The sequence below is a fragment of the Plectropomus leopardus genome, chromosome 21, assembly GCF_008729295.1.
Source record: "Plectropomus leopardus isolate mb chromosome 21, YSFRI_Pleo_2.0, whole genome shotgun sequence".
Classification (NCBI taxonomy): domain Eukaryota; kingdom Metazoa; phylum Chordata; class Actinopteri; order Perciformes; family Serranidae; genus Plectropomus; species Plectropomus leopardus.
Window position 1 is genome coordinate 17543994 of NC_056483.1, and position 16938 is coordinate 17560931.

General features: G+C 42.6%; 1 protein-coding gene across 8 annotated transcripts in view; it reads right to left on the reverse strand.

Annotated features, from left to right (window-relative positions):
* Positions 1–16938, reverse strand: part of ntng1a (netrin g1a) — a 172311-nt gene that overhangs the window by 109513 nt on the left and 45860 nt on the right. For 6 of the 8 annotated variants that reach the window (XM_042510271.1, XM_042510277.1, XM_042510278.1 and 3 more), the window contains exons 1-2: positions 13242–13811; positions 3891–4567 (exon numbers count right to left, since the gene is read on the reverse strand). In XM_042510271.1, the coding sequence (XP_042366205.1) occupies positions 3891–4139 (249 nt within the window). In that variant the 5' untranslated portion in view covers positions 4140–4567; positions 13242–13811. Of the gene's footprint in view, positions 1–3890; positions 4568–13241; positions 13812–15738; positions 15915–16938 lie in introns of those variants that run through there. The other 2 variants (XM_042510272.1, XM_042510273.1) reach the window with 2 other exon arrangements.

Genomic DNA, 16938 nt, shown 5'->3' on the forward strand with positions numbered 1-16938 from the left:
CATATATGTGTGTGTGTGTGTGTGTGTGTGTGTGTGTGTGTGTGTGTGTGTGTGTGTGTGTGTGTGGGATGAAGGCCGCAACCTGAGGTAACCGTGCTCATATGAGCACCACGCCCTCAAGCTGCAGCATCTCTCTGTTTCTCTCCTCTCGTCAGGCTTTGGTGTCTCTTACCTTCAGCACTCCAGGAAGCAGACACAAGGCTTTACCCGCCTGTGCGAGTGGAGAATCAATTACCAGAGAGATGAAATTCTCCGATAACGCGGCCTAATGATAATTGCCCTGAATCTGCAATGATCTGACTTACGATACAAACCACTATTGGCATTGCAGCAACGTATTGGCAGCCAGAGTAGCTGGAATATCAATGATAATTGTTCTGATGTTGATTTGGAGCCACGTTACTGCCTCGGGTAAACATAAACCAATTGCAGAGAATTGGGCTCTATGTCAAGCGGCAGGGGTCATATTTCACTGATGTTTGTGTGATTTGTGATGAGTACAGTACAGCAGAAAGGAAATGTGGGAGCTAACCGCTTGCCTGGTTAATTGAAGCACTCCTTTTACATTGACTGCCGGAGACATGAGGGCGACAGAACAGCGAAAACTCACACTAATTCAATAAGCGATCATCAGACTGTTAAATGGCTGGCAATAATAATAATAAACTCTGTTTCAACTGTGCGTCCAGAAATAGAACGGCTCCACTGAAGCATCAGACACGGATGACCGCTGTTCAGCCACTTTATCCTCAACACGGTGGCTGCACAGCAAATACCAGACACACTTCAGGTTCAAATGCGGATCAATCAGAGGTCACAGGGCCGCCCAGAGGGAGAACGGAGGGTGACCCCATTTTGACGATGACCTCCCAGATATGCCTTCCCACCCCCTCAACCTCCTTTGCCTTCAACCAACCTTGGCCGATCAGGGGAGTCAGCATTTTTCAAAAAGTGCCTGAGAGATGTCGGGCTGAATAATGTGTCCTATGAATAAAACACATTAGCTACAAAACATGTTGAATTATTCACATTTCAGAGCCTCCATCCCGCCCCACGCAGGAGATATTAGTTCTTCAGTCACCGTATGCTTTGCACATAGTCCTCTGAGTCTCTGTCTCCCCCATGTTTCGCTCCGTCTCACTTCCCTCTTGATCATTGTCTCACTGTCTTTGTCATCTGTGTTTTGTTAATCCCTCTCTGTTCCTCTGTGTCTCCTCTCAGCTGACTTTCCGCTGATGGCGACTGTCTATTTATACTCCTCAAGTTACTACTTTTCCTGGAACATCTCGCTATTTATCCAAAGAGCTCTTGAAGCTGTTGAGGAGTGCATTTGTTCTGAGAGAATCTTTGATGACTTGGTAACACACGACGGCCCAAAATGGATTCATCATTTAGCGTTAATCTGAGGAGACCAGCTGTGAGATTCAAAGTGAAAAGGACCCGGAATAAGGAGGAGGGCGGTTTGCTAATTAAATACTTGACCTAATATGCATCTTTTGCTCATTTTCTTTTCAGCACCGCCAGGAATTTGTGATTTTCATGATTGCAATGTAATTTGCAGAATCAACAGCACCACATGAACTTCAAAGGGTAAAGCAATCAACCAATCACTGCTTTTTATTGTGCTGTTTCAATATGAAATCCCTCTAATCCAACAAAATATCACTTTTAAGTTATCACGATTAAACTAGTGTGCGACAATGTGGAACCCTTCCTTAACAAGTCAATTGTGTCAAATCTGTTCAGTGATTCAACAACACTTGCACTCTATTTTTTTGTGAATTTAAACAGGGCAAAAAGCTAATTGGTTTATTATTTCATAAAGTCCTCTCAAAGTGTTGTGGTCATGGAATAGGCTTTTACAAAACACAGTAAAAAATCAGCTAATTGGTGCAACTCTTATTATACAGAAAGAGTTTTTGAATTCCTTCTCTTTGATTCATACAGTACAATAAAAAGTATCAAGTTATATTTCAGGTTAGCTTGGAAACAAGACTAAGAGTCTTAAATCATGCTACTGGCTCTGTTGGGCTGTACTCAGACACAGTGGTGCCTTAAGTGAAATGCTAATGTCAGCCTGCTAACATGCTCACAATGACAATATTCACCATATCAGTTTTGAGTGTTGGATGCTAATGTTGGCTAATAGGCAATAAACACAAAATACATTTGAGAATTATAGGAATGTATTTGGTCATAACCCAAAGTATTATCCAAACTAAAATTTTGACCTGATAACAGTGCTTGATCAATAGTCAGGAGATCACCCGACTTAATTGGATTCATCCCCAGGGATCTATGAATGTCTGCACAGAATTTGATTACTATCCATCAAACAATTATGGAGCCATTTTAGAAGTATTTCACTGCTGGAAAGATGTTCTTTTCATAAAACTAAACTGTGTGCAATAGAGGATGGTACATACTTTTTAAACTGGTGCTACATGACCAGAGAAAACAGAGCAAAAGAGCTGTGGCATTCATTTTTGCTCAAGAAACCTACAAATAGAAAAATGCACTGCACCACATGGAACCAACAGATGCCTCCACTGGTGGGTGACATAATGCAAGTTTGCTTGTTTTGACACAGAAAGTGTGTTTCTGAAAATGTTTTTTTTGTGAGAAATAGGCAATACAGTAACAGGATCTTTGTTCACATTTGATAAGTAATGCCCCGTTTTACTGTTTCTCTCTCTAAATCCACTTCTATAGTGTTTGTGTCTGTGGTGGGCATGTGAAAATGTGGACATGCAATCTGTAGCTTGAGCAACAGCTCAAGAGCAAGCAAAAATTCAAAGGATGACATGAAACATGTTTCCATTCGAGCTGATACTAGCCACATCGCAATCATACGAACCTGGTCAAAAATTGGCAAATTATCCCTTCAAATCCGGGCCAGAGTGGTGGACTGACCAATAGGCAGACTGATAGTGCCATCTATACAGTCACATCATAAGCGTGGCCAAAAAAATGGAGCTAAATCTGAGTTTTTAACAGGAACACTGACAACCACTGTGGCTGAAGACAAACAAGAGTTGTAGCACCTACATTATCTCACTGTTGACAGATAGATTCATATCTCATATTAAGGTAAACCTGAGAAAATCGCAACCATCACCAGATAAACATTTTGAGGGTGCTGCCCTCTTAGCCAGGTCTCTCTTGAAAAAGAAATCTTGAATCTCATTGAGACTTTTACCTAGTTAAATACAGGATATATATATAAATAACCTTGAGGACCAATAATGAATGCTGACACTAAAACGGGCCACCATTTTTAAACAAAACAATCAACGCAATAAACACCTCAGCAACACATGCCATTGCTAAACGTACAAAAAACCTTGTGTACCAGCACTTAAAATAATGCTCCACTTAAGTTCTCATACATGCTGCCGTATTTTTAGTCCACCTGGGCACTATTTCACCAAGAGACTGTTAGAATTTTTAGGCCACCTTCTCATCCAACTCTGCAGAAAAACACACACTGACGCAACAGACAATCTGAAATCACAACAAATAAGGGAACTGCGCTTTCATGGTAGTGTGGTGTGTGCAGGGAGCAAGATGAGAATGTGTGTTTTCATCAGGAAAGTCAAATCATAAAGTGTTTCCTGCATGTAAGCAGTGTCAACAGCACAGTGTGTTTGCAGTGTGCACCGAAGAGCAGCTCTCTAAACAGAAGAACATGACGTCAATGGGCACAAACCTCTATTTCTTCAGCCCCGGCAACGTATCTGAGTCACACAAGCTCGGAAAGTGTCTGTCACAGTCGTGGGGTCAGAACCAGCCGAGTAGACACACGATACACACAGTCAGATAAGAGAGCTGCCTTGGTGTTGTGTGCGTACAGTTTTTAAAGGAAAGATTTGGGGGTTTCATGTACTCACCAGTGCGCAGTATGTCTCCGGAGGGTCTCCACAGGTGATGTTGGGGGGATCCAGCGTAACTTTCAGGTACTGGGTCATGTCTGCTGCCTCTGGCTGGCACGCCATGTAGTCCCAGGTTAAACCTTCATCTGAGTAAATCTGGGACTTACACACATCGTAGTGGCCCCACGCTGCAGGGTAGTGCTGCATGGCCGCCTGGCAAACTCCAGTCCACAGCGCCTGCAGCGTCAACGCAAAATGGAAACGCATGACCGGTCCTCTCTGGGCTCCTTCTCGAGGAGCTGTATCTCCTTCTGATGGTGAACTAACAAGGAATCCCTCTTCTACTTCCACTTACTACAACTCACTCAACTGGAGTGAGGAGACATGCCAAACTCCCCTCAGGTGGAGCGAGGGTCAGTTTAATAGTGTCTTGTTGTTTTTCTTGACTATTTCTGTCTCTTTCAGGTTTCTGGAGCAGCGGATAACTACGAGGGATGGCGAGGTTACCAGTCCATTGAGAAGATAAGAGGAGAGGACTCAGGGAGGGAGGAGGACGGTGGAGGAGAAGGAGGAGGACGAGGGGGGAAGGCGAGAAGGAGATAGCCCTCTGACACGCTGATAGGAAGATGAGTGACAGTTTCCCTCAGCTCGCCTGGCTGTCAATCATGGTCCTCTTCCTGCGTGGCGATCTGGTGCTGCGGAGAAACGGGAAACAGAAGAAGAGGAGGGTGAGTATACCTCCCTTATGGGAGTGGAATTTGACAGTGAGAGAACATTAGCTGGCGCTGTGGCATGCGTGAAAGGTGTGTGTGTGTGTGTGAATAGAAAGTTGGATGGGTGTTAGATAGGGGTGCCATGTTGGTGTTTGTTGTCCATCAAAACACAGAAAATCAGTAAGTGAGGCTAAATTGGATCCTGCTGCTTTCACACCAAAGCCTCATCTTACTCAGCGGTATCAAGCCTACAGTATGACATACAGCACCCCCCCGACTTTTCCCGAGTCCTAAACCAGAGTTCTGGGAAAATAGAGACCATATGAAAGTAAATGATTATGGTTGTGTCTGAGATAAATCACAAAATAAAACTCTGTAACATCATCTATTGACTTTTAATTATGACTGTGTTTAAGTATAAAAACAACCTGTTGCTGTGTAGAAATTTGTATGATGATTATATTGGAAATGGCAAAAAAAAATGTGTAAAAAATGGAAACACCAAATGTAAGAATTATATTCTTTAGTAAGCACTTGGTTAATATGTTAACATTATATGTATTATTGTGGATTTTATTGGTGTATTATCATTTGAAACTTAGAATCATTGTGTTTTCAGCCTGATCTCTCTGAAGAAACAACCTCATAGTTCGACTGTCTGAGCAGCTTATTAAGAGTGATATTTACGTTGACTGTATGGAAGCATAAGAGGAAGTGACGTGACAAGGCATAAAAAGGGACAATTTCTGCATAATGTTGAGCAAATGTCAAACAATTCCCAATGGTTTTGGTGGGAATGCTGGCGGTTCAGTCAAAATAACACAGGACTTTCAGCTAGGAGACTGTTTTTGTGTCTTGAAGTGAATGTTAAATTCTTTTATCAACAACGTTGCCGAGCATGTAGGCTAGTATGTGTAGCACACTGAGCTAGTGATGTGTCACATGTAACATATGTGACGTTACGTTAGTGACAAAATCCTTATTTATTGCCAAACTTTGTTGTTTTTCCTGAACCTAACCACGTAGTTTTGCGGCCTAAACCTAACCAGGTACTTTGGGGGTGGAACTAAGACCATGTCATTATGCTATGGAAGTGTGTACAACTGAAACCACTAGAACGGTAGTATATGTTGTTTCAGGACCAGTCTTGTAGGTCATTTTAAAAGTAAACGGAAATCGATCTACTCTGTTGTCTCAGTATGACAGAGCTTTGTGTGTTTATGTGTTTATGTCTACATGGGAAGGCCTCCTCTTCCACAGAGCCTACCATGTTGCTCCGCCATGTTTCTACAGTAGCCCAGAAGGGGCAAGGTAAACACTGGCTCTAAAGAGGACCTTCACCTGAAGGCTGCTGTGGGTTCTCTACACGCTTGGTAAAGGAAGGGTATGCAGAGGGGTATTCAGTTGGTTGCAATCTGTAGCCTCACCACTGGGTGCCACTAAATCCACTGCTCCACACTCCTCTGATTGATTGTTTGGCCACAAGGAAGCAATGCAATAATCGGTATACATCACTGACGTAACTTGTCAGTGAACCTATTTACACATTCAGCAGACAAGAAGCAACACTAGCTTTTATGTGATGTCATGAGGGGCAGCCAGACAGTTTTCTAGACAGAAAGGGAAACAACACTCTGAACAACACCTTTCATATTACACATCTTACATCATCAACATCATCTGATCCACAGGTAATACGAGCACAGAAAACAGCGGCTTTAATTTATACTGAAGTGAACAAGTGAAAAAAACACCACCATACTTTCACTTAAACAGGATAAAGTGGCCACTCTGACCCAATATAGTCCCACTTTGCCACATAAAAACAGTCATATGTTAACATAAATATCTTGTGACTGGTGCTGCTTCCAAGTTTCTTCTCTTAAGTGGTGGAGCTGCCCGTAACAGGAGCCACCGCACTATATCACACACAGTGATTTACTTCCCAGGCTTCATAGCACCCATTTATATCTGCCAACCATTGAGAGCTGTGGCCGCACTTTTTCTTTTGTCTAAAGTTTTGTATGTTAACATAACTGAGCATCACACTAGCAAACAAATAATCCTTCTCTCAGTATTTTTCCCTACTGCTCTTTCCACTGGCTATATTGTGTAAGAATAAGCAGAAATAGCCTATTTATAATAAAGTTCTTCCTTTTTTGTATTTTCTTTTTGAATTGACCTTAAAAAGTCTTTTCAATTAGGCTGTTTGCAGCCTGCGTGTACAGTGATGTCTCTGTAGCCAGAAACACAGCAGAAATCCAGTTGGCTGGGCCCGTGGATACAGGCATGTGGTATGTTTCCCGCCTTCAAACAGCAGCTTAACGGCAGGTGATGGATGGAGAGCAGAGTCAATGGTCGGAGACAGGAGGGACAGACTGGTAGACATTTTAGTGCCGCTTAATCAGTCAGCTGAGACAGTGTAAGTGTGTATGTGTGTGTGTGTTGACCAATACACCCCCCAGTCATCAGTGATAACTTTGCAGCTACAGCTGTACAGCTACAGTGTAGATAGGGTGTTTGTTTTTTGAAATATGTTGTCATTATTTTCAAAAATTTTCAGTTACAATTAGATACGATTAGATTAAATACTGGGTCACAGTAGCATTAGCTAAAGTGTATCTGTGGAAAAAAGGTGGCAAAATTGGATTATGTTACAGGAACAGATAAAGATGACTTTTTATAGACATGTAAAAAAAAAAAAGAAAAGTGGAATCAGCACTTGAATTTGAGCACAAGCCGTGAAAGAAGGTGACACGTACATAATGAGAGTGTAAGACAGACACTAAGTAAAAAAATAATTCACTGCACTATATACAACACAGTTTAGGAGCTGTGTTCACATTTAACAGCCTACTTGAAGCCTGGAGACATGTTGAAACACACCCTCTACATGACTGACTTGATTACAGAGACACTGATTAGATGTACTGATATAGAGATGTGATGAACAGCAGAAGAGACACTCGGCAATATAAAGGCACCTTCACAATAGGTTTTATAGTAATATTTTGTGTTCGATGTGTTGTACCAATATATACTAGATTTAGAGCTGCATCTGTGTCATTCAGAGAAATTTCAGTGTAAGGTAATGTGGATCATCATTTTAAGGAACAGCCAAGGTCAGGGGAAAAGGCTTAGTCGCATAAAAGTGTGTCATGGAAACGAGATGGTGCAGGAAGAAAAACTTGAGGTGATGTATTTAAGAATATGGCACGATAAGATGAAAATGTTCTCTAAAACTGGATTCAAAGTGGAGGAAAAAAAATGCAAATTGTCCCTTATGAGAAAAAAAATCATTCCTGTGCAAAAAAGCAATCCGTCAAATCAATAGAAATAAGCATTATCCACAGAGTATTGGAAAGCGTGATTCAATTTTGCACAAAATGATTGAGAAAGACAATGTAAAATCAGTATGACAAAAAAAATACAAGCGCAGGTATTCCAAGTCAGAGGACAGAGGAATGAGGAGGACGGTAAGGGGGGGAAATAAGAAGCACCTTGAATGTAAAATGTAAGAATGTCAATGGGGGAGATGTCAGCAGGTGAGGAAGCAGCCAATTATCCGGAGGAACTCTTGGCACTGAGCTCCCTGTTCCCATTAAGAGACATAATATTACCGTGTTAAGGAGGAGACTAAAGAGATGGCCGAAAAGTGTCTATGTGTGTGTAAAAGTGTGTGTGTGTGCTTCACGTGCAACCACAGGATAAAGAGAGATTCAAGTCGTGGGTAATGAGACAACAAGCGGTGGCGAGGCTTCGATAACAAGCAATAGAGATCACAAAAGCGGGGGTCATTATCGTTCTGCCGTCCTGGACGCAGCGGCCCCTTCCTCTCATTACTCCCTGCTTATAACCCTCCGTCGCCCCAAGGAGAAGAGGTGAGGGGGAGAAAAGGGAGAGCAGATGGAAAGAAGTGTGGCTGTGCATTTTAAGTGAGAAAAAGGTTTATTTTAGGGCAGGTTGCTTCCTCCGACCATCGATCAAGGTCCGAGGACATCAGAGGAGGCGTGCTCACAGGAAGTCTGAAATTCTCTCCTGTACAGGAACAAATATACTGCACCGTAGGCACAGAGTGGTGAACATTTACAGTAACAGTGGGAGGTCGCTGGCTGTGAGGGCGGCTGAATGGCAGACAAACTATTTTTGTGTTGAATTTTGAAAATGAAATGCTTATAATGTAAAAGCCCAGTCACAACATATTTATTCAGCATTATCAAGGACATCACCTGCAGTGTTTTACTGAAAACGACCTAAAATATGTGGAAAAGTCAGATATGAAAAATCAAGATTAAAAAAAGAAAAAAAATCAAAGCTGAAATTTTGCATGAAACAAAATAGGTAAATAGCCCTTTGGTAGATATTTGCAACAGGAAAGTTGACAAAACAAAAAATGTTATTCACCTGTGTATGATAGTGCTGAAACATTACTTTTAAGATCCCTTCCAGGCATGCTAAAAACAAATTAAAAATATTCAGCTTTGAATCATTATTTGTGCTGATAGGGTTTTTCCATTAAAAAAACATTTAATTACCTTGTTAAAATTCTTAAAATCACATCTACTCCTTCTCCCTTGCTGCAGTGCAGAATTTATGAATATGCAATTTTTTTAATTATTTCGAAGGTTCAAATACTGGACACATGACTAATTTAACTAGTCTCAAGTTTCCACATTACGCGTTGTGTAAGTTGCATATTGGATCACAATTTGTTTCAAAACTGGTTGTGATGCTCGACATCACAAGTGAGCACAGAGACTTCCCTCCTTCAGCAGATGAATGTGAAAACAGCCTTCATGTATCAAACTGCACATGCTTAATTGTGCACCATGAAGGTCAAACATGTGAGTAAAGGCACAATAAGCAAAATTTATTTTTGAGAAAAAAATGTGGACACAAAAAATGAATAGAAAATGAAAGCAGGAAATTTTAAAGTGTGACAAAGAGGAAAATAAAAAAAATTCAGCTACTTTTAAACTGTATTTACAAAAGGAGAGTTTTTAGCAGTAAACTGAAGTTGCAGGAAAGTTGAGTAGCCAAAGATGTTATCCTACTATGCATTTATGTATTTAACCCTTGAAATATTTTAATAAAAAATGCAAAAATTCAGTGAAGAGTGTCATCTAAATTATTTTTTTTCTCTCCACTCTACAAGGAATATTCATGGTGGAAACACTAGCCACTATTTAACATGTTTTTATGCTTGAAAATGACAAAAAGAGTACTCGCAAAAAGGGCAAAAAAAACCCCCATAAAAATCCAATATTAGCATCTTCAGGTCAAATATATCAACACAAGCCTTTGCCCATATGCAGTGCTATTTAACCACATACAGTAGACCGGTTTGTGAGGTGTGCACTCAAAGCCTGCTACGAAAGGGGACTGAAGGTACCAACCCGCCTGCGCTGCAAACGACAAGCTCCATTTTATATTTAAACACATGAATCTTTCACAAGGCCTGGTCGACCCAGCAGAGGGTTTGTTTGGCTGCTGAGTTCATCCCACCCACCAAAACTGCCACCCATGAACCCCACCGACCACTCCCCGGTCTCTGGGGCTCTTGGTGTCCGCTTCCATTTCATCCCCGGGGCAACTCGAGCATGACTGAGTGTTTCTCCAAATCACAAGGAACATGTTACACGCATGTCCCCAGAGTGGCTCTTTACTACTAGTGGGAGTCACTTGTAAATCATGCATATCATCAAATGACGTATCCAGTGTGTTATATTGCCACTTTTTTCAGCATTTCTTTCTGACTTGAACCCTAAAACTCCTGCAGGTGTACACATCATCCAGGATGAGTATTTAACATCTTACTCTTTTAGTGGATTTTTATCAAAAAAATCATACCTTTACATTTTAAATCGGCAAATAAACTCTCAGTTTTGAGCCACTGTGTTTTCATGTTTCTGTCCCTAACCACTTCATCCCCATCCATCCACTTTTCAATTCCTGCCCATATTGATCATTTTATTTTTTATTGACCTGTGGTTTGTGTGGGTTCAGCACTTTCTCCCGCTCCTGGCTGTATGGTGCCAACATTTCCAACTGCCCCAGACTGCATTTTTAGTCCCTCTTTGATCAAAAAAGCCCATTTTCATCACCCAGGACACATCGGAAAGAGCTGTCAGGTCATAATCTCATACGAATCACCTACGGTGGCCCACAGGGGGCAGTACTTACACACCTGCATGTCTATTTAAAAATTCAACAAATTATATTATAATAAATGTCCCAAAATTGAAAAAAAAAGTCCACTTTAGCTCTAAAGGATGTGCTCAGCACAGAGTAAGGTAGAATAATTACAGGGTTACCACTCATATCCCTGCTATTTTCCCCCCTTTCATTTTTAATTTCACGCATTTTATGCACTTTCAAGGGCAATTTCTGACCCTGCTTCTGTCCTGTCTCTACCTACTTTCATCTCTTCTGACTCTACCTGTTTCATATTCCCTACCAGTGCCTTGCTAAAAGAGAAACAAGAGCGCAGGAGAGAGTAGGGCAGAAAGACAGGAGGGCAGACAGTCAGAAACAGATGAAAGATAGATAAAGATAGAAGCTGGCCCGGCCTCAGAAAAAAGAAAAAAAAACAGCCTCCTGCTTGCTCTCTGTGCTCCACTCACCAGATTTCTCAGCCTGCCTTTCCAGAATCCCTAATCTTGCCTGTTAACAACCTGCCAATAGGGCCGCTGTCCTCATGAATAAACATATGGAGAGTGGAGCATGGCCCTGCAAACATGACAGCCAGCGCTGCCGTGGAACAGCGAGCACGCCTGTAATGCATCCCTGGGGCTTGCCTCCGAGTCAGCCCATCACTTTGCGCTCTTTTCCACTTCTTAAAATGTCGCCGCCTTCAATCGGCAGGCTTATGATCTTTTAATAATGACGACAGGTAGCAAATGGCTGGAGTGCTGACAGCTGGTTAAGTGACTGTGCTTTGGGGATGGGTGGGCAGCTTCAGAAGAAATCAAAGCTGTGGCTCGGCTCTATGGCTAGACAAACAGCCCAAACTCACATTGAGGCTTGTTTTCCACCTCTGATATGATAAACTACAACCTGTCTGTGAGACCTGCGCGCAATGAAAATAAGCCATACAGAGTGTGAAAGAATTTCATTGGTTTTAGCTTCTTATGTTTGGGAGGCTTTTTCCCAGCTTCACAAGAAAGATTTGGGAGACTCACTGAAAAGGCTATATTAGTGCTGGCTATCAAAAAGCCATGCTTGAACCCTGCTGAGGTAATCATTCCTTTAACAGGATGTGGCTCCTCAAATCCAACGTCTACTGCAGCCAGACAGGTCAGGCCTCTGAAGGCAAGCCGGTCCCTGACTGCTGAAGACGTGCTCCACTTGCCTCCACCAGCTGCATCTGCCACCATCCTCTATCACTCCCCCTGTCCCTACCAACTCCTCCCCCCATCCTCCCCTGAGCTGCTGAAGCTGCCACATACGCTCTGTGTGTGCGCGAGCAGCACTTTTGACAGGGTGACTGTGCCGATGCTGCCCCAAGTCGAGCTGAACACCCTCGGGCGTCAGTTACTCCAGCACCACATATACAGCAGTGCACGGAGCACCCAATGAGACAGTAAGACAAGATCACGCCTCCACCACCCTCCCTCCATCTCTTTCTCTCTCCCCCTCTCCTCGCCACCAAGCATGCTTCTCTTTGCGACACAGGAACACCTTATGCATTATTAAAGACACTTTTCCTAAAAGGCTGCTAGCACATTATTCTGCAACCACAGTGACATGTCTGGATACTCAAAATGTCCACTTTAGCTCTAAAGAATGTGCCCACCCAGGTAGCTCTCTCATGCTGGGAGTGTAAGCAGGAATAGCCACATGGTTTAAAGTGCACACACACAAAAAAATAACTCATTATGACCTGTCAGTAAAACAATGAAATAGAGGTAACTGCAGTTCCTACTGACTATAACTGGAACTGAAATTGAAATCTAACCAAAAAAAAGCACAGTTCATATCCATTCAGCATGTGCCTCAGCCCTGAAACCATCATCTTTAACGATAACAGTTATGAGCAAGCCCTTAAAACAATAATTGCTTGGTATTATCCAATGCAAGGCCAAGGTGAGATCATGCAGATTGTAGTTATTATAAATAATATCATAACCAAAGAGCCTGCATGGGTACCGTTGTGTAAAAAACACCTGCCTTAAGTCAACCCCACAGGTCTGTAAAGCGCGAAGGAGCTTTTGGAAACGAGTAAGTTTGCATTAATTGTGCAGCTAATGATGATAAAAGAGTGAAGCAAAACAAAAGAGTAACAGGCTGCTCATATAACAAAGGTAGGCCAACTGGCTGCAGCATGACACAAACGTAATTATGCTGATAGATAGGCAACGATTAGGTCATAAGTTCCACAAGGGGGCGCCTCTAAAAATGACCTGCATATGTTAAGTTTTGGATGCATTCAAGGTCGCCTCATTTGGAAATATGAATAGCTCTTTCGTTGTGGTTCTGAGAGTCTAAAAGTTGATAAGAAGTAAAAGACCCACAGCTCTCTGCCCCCCTCCTTATCTATTCACTACAGGAGATTAATGGAGCCAGCCCAGAGCCAATAACTTCCAACTAACCAGCTACTTTAACTCAAGAGTGTAGTCCCAGAAAGTAAAGTTTACAAGCAAAAGGAAGAACTTACATTTCTTGCACGGGGTATACTCCCTGTCCCCCTGTGCTCTTTAACGCCGTTCAACAAGTTCAGAGCAGTAGAATGAACATGAATGAAGAAAGAAGCTCTTTAAGAAGCGCTCCTTAACGGGAATGTGATGAGTACGCACGTCAGTCTCTGAGGAATCGCTGTGCGCACCATCTCTCACTCTTGTTTGGCGACCCGAGGGGGGGAGTAGAAAACGATCAAGAGGAGGATTTTCCTGCCACTTGAAAACAAATGACTGATCGCCGTCCTGAGAGCTCGGTCAGCACCGCGCCTGGCGTAAACGAGGGGGATTTCTGAGCAGGAGCTCCGGTGCCAAAGTGTCCATCATCCTCACTCCAAGTGTCATTCCATCACGTCGTCAATCTGCAGGCACAGTGATGTCCGCAGGAAAAAAGAAAGAAAAAAAGCCCACTTTTGCAAAAGAAACTTTGACCTCCTGTTTATAATTCCTTCATTTCCCAAACAGTCCTGCTTGCGGATCTCTGCGCGAATCCTCCTCTCTCTCCTTCTCCCTCGCTATGAAGCGGTTTCAGCCACTCAACAAGGGACATGAATCACACCAATTAGACTCGGCGGCTGAGAATATCCGCTCGCATCAACGCATCTTCTGCTGGACGTCTCCCCGGCACGGCGCAGCACCGACCGCCCAGACGGAGATGACGGGGAAGATAATGCGCTCCGAGGCTCTATTAGATTAGACGCACACTCAGCTTGTTTCACCCCCCACGCACACCTATGGTCTCTCTCCCCACCCCTCTAGCCCGTCTCCACCGCACCCTCAGCACCCCCACCCACACACACACATCCATCCACACACACCATCCTCTGTCGGGACCCGTTAGAAACTCAGGAGGAAGGAGAATCGCCTCTAGTTGAACCTCTTTTAGTGGAGTTCACTCGAGTCGCCTGATCGCGTTACATTATCCAACAAATGCGCGCGTTAATAGTCTCAAATGAATTATTGCATCCGGGTAAAATAGAAAGAAAATCGCTTCCTCCCAGATGGCGATTATTACCGGGCAGCCAACCAAGAGCGTGGACAAAAACTATGATATTTAAAGTGTAATTGCATTTATGTTTCTGCCTTCTTGGCTGCCAAATCCGCTCTGAACGGGCATCCCACTGCCTAATTCAGCTTATTACTAATCGTTTTATGCATCTAATAAAGTAAATGTCATATATGAAGTATTTGGAACAAGTCAGAGTGGTGCGTAATTGCTCCAAAAAGTGTTTTAACTCAGGTATTTTTTTATTTTAGGTAATTTTACTATCTTTGCCACATATATTAAGTTATTTAAACTCCAAGTAGGTGTAAATTAAGGAATAAAAAAAGGAATTTGCCACTCTAGTACAAAGTCGACGATGGTATCGTGCTAAAAAATAAGTGTTCAGCTGACCGCGAATAATTGGGCAATAAATGAGTAAATATGAGAGAAAAGGGGGCCTTGCATTCATTATTATTACACAAAATAAAACCCACAGACCTGCTGTGACAAACTCGTCTACCTGACTGACAGGGCTTAACACTTCTGCTTCACCCTGCAATAAAACTGCTAACGAGTACTAATGTCAATTCCGGTGAGTGCACCGTCTTCTCACACCTTAATTGATTATTATAAGAGTGAGAGAGAAGGAAGGTGCTAGCAGGAGTCAGGTCACGGCGCACAGGTTAACCCCGCAGCAGGTTGACAAGCCTCCGCACAGCTGAATGTGTCGACGCTTACAGACTGCATGCAGCCTATAGGCCCAGAGAGGCCCTAATAATCACCCCCGCACATTTCACCCCCAACCTGACGCTTGTAACATTCAATGGCTTCATCAGAAAGACGGAGAGAGAGAGAGCTCACAGAAAGCGTGTGTCAAAGTCTTGTTGCAATCAAAGATTGTTTGACAAAAGATGAGATTAAGATTAAAGATGGTTCTCCAGCATTAGAGATAAAAATCAATTGGATGACAAGAGCGCTGTCTACAAATGACAAGGACTCATGTGTTATAATGTGTACAGAGCATGACTGATTCATTTTAAATGACTTTAGATGTGGGAATGCAGTGTCGCTTGTCCCTGTGCGCTCACAGCGCGTCCATGTGTCCTTAATAGCCCCATATATACGTATATATACAGGTGAGTTGTGCACAAAAATGCAAAAACGAAGAAAATAATCGAAGAAAAAAACTCTTTCCTTTATAGAGGCAACAATATTTAAGCTCCACCTGATTTCTTCATTTTTTTTAAATCGCACCAAATGCGCCCTTTCCCACGCATGGAAAAGCCAGAGTATATTGAGTGAAAGCAGACTAAGATAACCATGAAAAAAATAGCATCTGTTCTCAAAATAGTCGGCTTACTTTCCCTAATCACGACGCACAATTTGGCCACCCACTCGGCGCGCGTCGTGGCGAAGCTTCAAAAGTTTACGCGCTCCGGCATTCGGTTGGAGAGCAATGAAATGAAAAGAAATCAGCTGCCTGAGACTCTCACCTTTGTCTTCAGTGCTTCATACCATCGAGGACAGCCACTCATGTCGCCTGTTGCAGACAAATAAATCCGCTTTAAAACGGGACATCTTAGCACGGCGCAGGAACGAGGGGACTCGCCGTGAAAGCGACCAGCTTGTCTCCGCCGCTCCCGGGGAATGGAGGAGAGCTCCTGGTACCGGCGCAACGTCACTTAGAGTCGGACACACAAGTAGAGACGACAGGAGCAAATCCTCCGAGTGTTTTTTTTTTTTTAATTGTTAAGTTGCTTAAAACGAAGCGGATGGTAAAACTAAGATTCCAAGAGGCTCTACGAGAGCAGAGAGTGACCAGACTCGCTGCTCTCAGACACAATGAGGCGGTGAGCGTTTGACAACTGACTTTCACCTGAAGTTTGCTTCTTTGTGAAGCCTGTGAGCCGCAGCTCAGAGCAGCCATGAGCAGAAACATCTCTAACTGCTGCAGTTATCCCGTTTTCTAAAACGTTCACTTACACTTCGCCACTGAAACACATTTTATTGTGACAAGTTACTGAGATCACAAGCAAATCTAACTATCAGATGTGGCATCAGAGACAGCAATTTTATGGGAGATCAGTCGTATTGCTTTGTGGCATGGATGGAAATTGCTTTATTGCACAAAACAGAAGGAGAAACTGGTGTAAAACCACATCCCTGAGACACAGGAAACAAAGAGGATTATGGCAAACATGTCAATTTGAGCAACTGCTGCCAGATAGAGACTGTCACTCTCCTTGAACATACTCTTGCTGTTTAGAGTCATTATTTAGAGGTATAAATATTGATTTGACAATAATAAAGTAATGTTTAAAACTGCAACACTTGAGGAAATTTATGACTTGTATCGACATTGAGGAAATGGAAAATTGGCAGAACAGTACAGTAGCCTGTAACAGACAAAACAATATCACAGCGGAAGTTTTAAGCTAGAAAATCAGTAAAGAAATCCAACACAAAGATACAATGATGAGACTATGTAGCTAATATTGTTTGGTCTTTTAAAGTATAAAATATGATGCCAGTGCTTAATATGTTTCTGAGCAGTTTAAGCAGAGAGGATGGCAGCTCGTGAGCCAGTTAAGTATATCCTGAAAGCCAGAATCTCAATAACAAGCCAAACTGAGCTGATTATTGGTTTAACAATAAACCAGAGCCGGACATGGCAAGTTTGGTACACAAGGCAA